Source organism: Leuciscus leuciscus (genome assembly GCF_965113295.1).
Source record: "Leuciscus leuciscus genome assembly, chromosome: 12".
NCBI classification, from domain to species: Eukaryota; Metazoa; Chordata; class Actinopteri; order Cypriniformes; family Leuciscidae; genus Leuciscus; species Leuciscus leuciscus.
The window spans coordinates 39,956,371-39,963,957 of record NC_138736.1 but is presented as its reverse complement, the minus strand read 5'-3'; the positions used below and the strand labels follow the sequence as shown (position 1 = coordinate 39,963,957).

Here is a 7,587-nt window from a genome sequence, read left to right as displayed (position 1 = left end):
TGACCTCACAGGCCTTTTATCATGTTTAATAAATGTAGATATTAACATTTATATTATATTTTAATGTTTATTACATTTTTGTAATGATCAAAATAAAATGAAATGGTCGTTAACTTTATCCATCATTTAATGCATTGGGAATCATTCATCTATATATACAAATATACAATTAAAATACAATTAAATATACAATCTTGAAATGTAAAATCTCTTAGTATATGTAGAAATTAACATTAACATTATATTTTAATATTTATTCAATATGTTTAATGATCAAAACTTAAATACAATTGTTAGCGTTAGTTGGTGCATTGGGAATCATTCATCTAGATATAAAATATGCTATTAAAATAATTAAATATACAAATTTGAAATGTAAAATCTGTTAGTATATGTAGAAATTAATTTACATTACATTACATTAATTTAATGCACCTTACAACACTTTTATAATTTTTTAATGATCAAAACTAAACTAAAAAAATATTCATTAATGCATAATTTAATGCATTGGGAAATATTAAACTACTTATAAAAATATACTATTAAATGAAGTGCATATACAAACTTGAAATGTAAAAATCTTTAAACAATAATAAATCCATTTAAATCTGATGATTTAAATAAATGCTGTAAAGTTTTGTAATGCATCAGTATTAATGTTGTAATATATGAATTATTTATTATTTATTAGCAGCTTTGATGGCGAATGCATGGGAAATGAATGTTAATAGATGTATTGTTGATATGTGTGTGTGTGTGTGTTGTCAGATAGCGTCGTGAAGAGCTGATGTACGTCAGCGTTTCCTTCTGATGGAGAATCAGACGCTCTGCACTGAAAACATGACTCATGATGAACACACAGGTGAACACACAGATGAACACACAGGTGAACACACAGATGAACACACAGGTGAACACACAGATGAACACACAGGTGAACACACAGATGAACACACAGATGAACACACAGGTGAACACACAGGTGAACACACAGATGAACACACAGGTGAACACACACTCCTACGGGACTAACGCACTGAAGACTCGGCGGCTCATGAGGAGTGTTTCATGATTCTTCCTTTATTAATGTCTGTCGGACTGAAGCTTCTTCAGAGAGTTCCTGAATATGGAAATATAGTGTGGATAGATGATGTAGAAGAAGAAGAGCACGGACCGTCTTCCTCAGATATTAAGCTATCACATCTTCATATTGTTGATTTTCTTCTGTCAAATGTTGGAATTTACAAGAATGTCACTTGCCTTAATTTGAACACATCTTCAGTCACCTGTGTATTGTGTGAAATATTGTGTGTAAAACATGGACGAATCCTGATATCACGTTGATTTTCTTCATTTGAAGAAAAATGAGGTAATTATAATTTTCCTGAATTGATTGCATTTTTACTTGCATTATTTGTCACACCGAGGGAAACACAGGACAGCAGTCTGCTGAGGTTTATGAACATACTCCTTTAATTTAATTTTATACATTTTGATCATTTTACACTGTTTTTAATTAGCTTTCGTGTGTTAGCCTGCTTTGCTCGATGCATTTCAATTAATAATTAGAGAAACTGATTAAACTCAAAGGAGAGCGGGTCGTGTGGCGCTGATAGTGAACTCAGTCTAAAGCAATAGAGGAGTAGTTGCTGTAGTTTTGTGTAGTTGTGAACGAACGGCAGTCGTTTCTAAACCAAAGATGAAGAAACCTTTGCTCTGATGATGATGATGATGATGATGATGATGATGATGTTGTTTCTAGAGCTGCTATTGTTGTTTTATCTTATTATGGTTTTATTTGGATATTTTGATTGTGGTAAGCGAATGATTATGGTTTTCTATGACTGATAGCAGTAAATGACACATCTGACCAGACAGTGTTCATGTTGTTCTTCACTCCTCTAATGATGCACTCTTTAACCCGCTGTCAGTGTGTGTGTGAGTGTGAGTGTGAGTGTGAGTGTGTGTGTGTGTGTGTGTGTGTGTGTGTGTGTGTGTGTGTGTGTGTGTGTGTGTGTGTGTGTGTGTGTGTGTGTGTGTGTGTGTGTGAGAGCCACCTCACGCCAGCGCACCGACAGGACGATGAGAAACTTCTCAGGGATTCTGTGGGATTTTCTGTCCGCTGAAACCCTTCGAAATAAATGAAGAAAGTATTTCTGAGATATGAATAATTTAACAACACATTCGAATGTCTACGGTTCTCTGATGGCGCGCAATGGTCACATGTACAGTTTATTTTAAAATAATTTATTTTAATTTTACATTTTTATGATTTTATTAATTTTTACTTAATTTTTGTTTTTATTTTAAAATATTGATTTATTTAGATTTTTACATTTATATGATTTAATTCATGTTTACTGTTTATTTCGATCATTTTAATGTTACAAATATTTATTTAAAATTTAAATTTTTATGATTTACTTTGTAGTGTTTTATTTTTATTTGTTTTCATATTTAAATTATTGATTTATTTTAATTGTACATTTATATGATTTCATTCATTTGAAGCATTTTTTATTATTATTTATTTTAAGGTTATATTAATGTTTAGTGTTTTATTTTGATTATTTTTGTTGCTGTTATTTGTTATTTGTATTGTTTTATTCATTTTACATTTTTATGATTTAAGTAATTATTAACTTATTGTCTTACTACACATTCACTCACTCACACTCTTACTCACACACACACTCTCACTCACACATTGTCTCACACACACACACACACACACGCACACACACACACACACACACACACACACACACACACACACACACACACACACACACACACACACACACACACACAGAAACAGACACACACTCTCTCGCTCTCTCTCTCACACACAGACACAGAGAAAAACAATCACTACATTTATTAATTTTACACACACATGAATGAACAGATCATCTCATCACCTTATTTACACTGAATCTGCATTATATCAGCAGCTTCATCAGAAAACACACACACACACACACACACACACACACACACACACACACACACACACAGTACATATGCAATAAAATGATTTTACACACATTCACACGATCTGCTTGTCATTATTCACATCTGTCATACGACTTACACACACTGGAGAACCGGCTGTGATCCAGAAAACAAGTCGAACACGAACACGTCTGACACACATTACGTCCAGCCATGACTTCATGTGATTTGTAGAGCTCTTTCACAACACACACACACATACACACACACACACACACACACACACACACACAAAGACTCAAAAACAGCAAAACTATAGATGTTTCTTAGGTTTGAAATAACAAAGCAACAGATCCAGAAAGTGAGAAATCAGCAGATTTGAGTCTCGACACATGTTACTCTCTCTTTCTGAAAACATTTTCCTCACATCTGACTTTATTTTCCTCTCTCTATATCTTGCAATGTGTACTTAATAAATCACACTTAAGAGTTTTTAACTCACAATTCACACTTAAAAAGCTGTAATTGTTTTATTACATTGTGGAAACGAGCTTTCATAGCATAAAGATAAAGCAACAAACAACAACAAAACCTTTAGGATGTCCAGTTTTTGCCCTGATAATACTGACATAAACAGCACATTTGTGTCCGTGAAGCTGATTTACATCAATAGGTTTGATAAACTTTAATAAATCTTTGAGTTTGTTATTAATCTAATCAGATACACACATGTACATGTTCAGATTAAAGGTGTGAAGGAGACCGGGGCTAGTTGTCACACTATTTCCCTATAATCAATATTTCTTCTGTCTATAGACACAAACCACAATGTCTCGACTCCAAAAGCTTGTGAACATCTCGAACAGGTTTTCTAGTTCTGAATGAGTCCATTAGAGCGCTGGTCCTGCTCGAGATGCTGGTGTGAAGAAACCCTACAGCTGGTGTGTGTTTGTGTTGTCAGAGTGTATCGCCACGCATTGATGTGTGTGTGTGTTGAACTTCAGGAGAACCGCGTTCAATCGATGATGCAAGCGACAGATTTCACGGTCAGTCGCTCTCCGATTAAACACAGCAAACCACAGAGTTCAGTCCATCACACCGTCTCACTTCTGGAAGTGTGGAGTACTTGTGTTAAAAGCGAATAATTAAATAATAAAAATGTTTTTATTTTACTGTAAAAAAAAAAATCTAAATTAAAACATAAAAATGTAAAATTAAAATAATAAAAAACATACTAAAAATAAAGTTAAATTATTGTGCAATACCATTTTTAAAATAAAACACTTAATAAAAATGAATTAAATCATAAAAATTGATTTAAAAAAAAATGAACACTCATTTTAAATACTAATTCTTTTTTAAATAAAAATGATAAAAATGACTAAAATATGAAATCTTTTATTTGAAATAAAAAAAATATAACATTTACTAAAAAATATAACATATTATTTTACAGTTTTTCCCAATTACTAAAACACAAAAAGTGAATGCCCAGATCAAAGCGTCAAAACCGTACCGTTTGCATGCATGTCTTACACACAGGCACCAAATGAATAAACACATTGTAGGCATTGCACTGCAAACAATTGTGCAACACACGGTGCAAAACACTACACACAGAGTGTTGTATGTTACACACGTTGGAAAATGAGGAAACACTTTGCATACAGCACATCCATTCAATAATAAAAACACATGCGACAATAGCAACACCCCCGCACACACAGTAAAACACTTAACCGGTAATTGAACACTAATCAGTCACAGCTGTAGCACTATAAATAGAACTCAGGTATGCGCACCTGTCGTCATACAATTGCGAATATGGAGGCCGAAGGACCAAGGGGAAGGAGAAGACGAGGAAGAGATGGGGGAAGAGGGAGAGGACAACGAGATGGGGGAAGAGGGAGAGGAGATCGAGGAAGAGATGGAGGAAGAGGGAGAGGAGAACGAGGAAGAGATGGAGGAAGAGGGAGAGGAGAATGAGATGGGGGAAGAGGGAGAGGAGATCGAGGAAGAGATGGAGGAAGAGGGAGAGGAGAACGAGATGGGGGAAGAGGGAGAGGAGAACGAGGAAGAGATGGAGGAAGATGGAGAGGAGAACGAGATGGGGGAAGAGGGAGAGGAGAACGAGATGGGGGAAGAGGGAGAGGAGATCGAGGAAGAGATGGAGGAAGATGGAGAGGAGAACGAGATGGGGGAAGAGGGAGAGGAGATCGAGGAAGAGATGGAGGAAGATGGAGAGGAGAACGAGATGGGGGAAGAGGGAGAGGAGAACGAGATGGGGGAAGAGGGAGAGGAGATCGAGAAAGAGACGTGGGAAGAGGGAGAGGAGATCGAGGAAGAGATGGAGGAAGAGGGAGAGGAGAACGAGATGGGGGAAGAGGGAGAGGAGAATGAGATGGGGGAAGAGGGAGAGGAGATCGAGGAAGAGATGGAGGAAGAGGGAGAGGAGAACGAGATGGGGGAAGAGGGAGAGGAGAACGAGGAAGAGATGGAGGAAGATGGAGAGGAGAACGAGATGGGGGAAGAGGGAGAGGAGAACGAGATGGGGGAAGAGGGAGAGGAGATCGAGGAAGAGATGGAGGAAGATGGAGAGGAGAACGAGATGGGGGAAGAGGGAGAGGAGATCGAGGAAGAGATGGAGGAAGATGGAGAGGAGAACGAGATGGGGGAAGAGGGAGAGGAGATCGAGGAAGAGATGGAGGAAGAGGGAGAGGAGAATGAGATGGGGGAAAAGGGAGAGGAGATCGAGGAAGAGATGGAGGAAGAGGGAGAGGAGAACGAGATGGGGGAAGAGGGAGAGGAGAACGAGATGGGGGAAGAGGGAGAGGAGAACGAGATGGGGGAAGAGGGAGAGGAGAACGAGATGGGGGAAGAGGGAGAGGAGAACGAGATGGGGGAAGAGGGAGAGGAGATCGAGGAAGAGATGGAGGAAGATGGAGAGGAGAACGAGATGGGGGAAGAGGGAGAGGAGAACGAGATGGGGGAAGAGGGAGAGGAGAACGAGATGGGGGAAGAGGGAGAGGAGATGGAGGAAGAGATGGAGGAAGATGGAGAGGAGAACGAGATGGGGGAAGAGGGAGAGGAGAACGAGATGGGGGAAGAGGGAGAGGAGATGGAGGAAGAGATGGAGGAAGAGGGAGAGGAGATCGAGGAAGAGACGTGGGAAGAGGGAGAGGAGAATGGCACCAACCTGAACGGGAACCAGGCAGACGCACAACTATCACTGACGACATCAGGGCCACTGTGGTGGACCATGTCATCAACCATGGCCTGACTATGAGGGAGGCCGGGCAGAGGGTCCGGCCCAACCTCAGCCGCTTCACGGTAGCCAGCATCATTCGGACATACCGACAAGAAAACAGGTATGTCCTGAATTAACGCCAAAGGACTGCACAGTACCCACACAGCAAATTGTCTAGTGTTAGTGTAGATTTTCCAGTGTTACAGTAATTTAACACTTTTACAGTGGTTTACATATAAACCCTGGGGGAGTGTTAATTTGACTGTAACTCAGAGTGTTAAATTTGCGTTTTCAAATTTGCTGTGCATCAGCGTTCTGGCTGAATCTGGTTATACAGTATTTCACCATGTACAGTATGACAGTACAGGATGGGGAACAGAACCTAACCATCGACACTAATCATGCATTGTTTGCAGAACTGCCAGGCGACCTGCCGTGGGAGGGAGGCAACGAGTGTTCACCCATGCCCAGGAACTGGCTGTTGTCAACCTTGTGGTGGCAAACAACACCATCACCCTGCGCCAATTGCGTGAGCGCATCCTCGAAGACCAGGCAATTTTCCACAATGTGCACAGTGTCAGTACGACGACACTCGCCCGGGTCCTGCGGGAACACCACGTCAGCATGAAACAACTTTACAAGGTTCCATTTGAGAGGAACAGTGTTGCAGTCAAGAACCTTCGCTATGACTATGTGCAGGTGAGTGCCACAGTACCACTACAATGGCAGTTGTGTGTTTACATGGATATATACCTTGCAGTCGCCCCCCTTCTGCAAAAAAAAAATACTTAAAAATCTTGTTCCATTGGCAAAAAGGTCACATTTATCTTGTTTTTATGTAAAATAAGCTAACCATCTAGATTGTTTTACCTGAAAACAAGATAAATTTGACTTTTTTGCCAATGGAACAAGATTTTTAAGACAAGATTTTTTGCAGTGCTGCCAACATTTTGGTGATATCCGAATGTGTCCAACCCAATCCACAGTCATTGTGCGACATTGTAGAGGCAGTACCGCTGTATTCAGGAACACAATAGTGACATTTTGGTATATGCATGTTCTGTTAGACTGTCCTGGCCTTCGATGCGGCAGCGCAGCAACATGAGTACATCTACATAGATGAAGCTGGGTTCAATCTGGCAAAAACCAGACGTCGGGGCCGGAACATCATCGCCAAAGGGCCATCGTGAACATCCCCGGGCAGCGCGGGGGCAACATCACCATGTGTGCCGCCATTAGTGGTCAAGGGGTCCTCCATCACCATGCCACCCTAGGACCCTACAACACTGCACACCTACTGGCATTTCTCGATGCACTACATGATGTGGTCACACAGGACAGACCAGGGCAGCCCATGTTTGTTGTCATCTGGGATAATGTCA

General features: G+C 40.0%; 1 protein-coding gene and 1 long non-coding RNA gene across 2 annotated transcripts in view; both read left to right on the top strand.

Moving 5' to 3' along the window:
• The first annotated feature begins 783 nt into the window (after positions 1-783).
• Positions 784-1,878, top strand: LOC309511446. Its single transcript, XR_014210628.1, has 2 exons — positions 784-913; positions 1,010-1,878. It is a non-coding gene; the product is annotated as an uncharacterized lncRNA (long non-coding RNA).
• A 2,947-nt stretch (positions 1,879-4,825) lies between these two features.
• The window catches only part of LOC309510708 (uncharacterized protein), a gene marked incomplete at its 5' end in the record, with an annotated part of 2,950 nt that continues 188 nt past the window's right edge, over positions 4,826-7,587 (top strand). Inside the window, 4 exons of the mRNA XM_082185580.1 lie at positions 4,826-5,274; positions 6,039-6,326; positions 6,622-6,904; positions 7,273-7,587. The exon at positions 7,273-7,587 is cut by the window's right edge and continues 188 nt beyond it. Of these exons, the coding sequence (XP_082041706.1) occupies positions 4,826-5,274; positions 6,039-6,326; positions 6,622-6,904; positions 7,273-7,395 (1,143 nt within the window). The 3' untranslated portion in view covers positions 7,396-7,587. The remainder of the gene's footprint in view (positions 5,275-6,038; positions 6,327-6,621; positions 6,905-7,272) is intronic.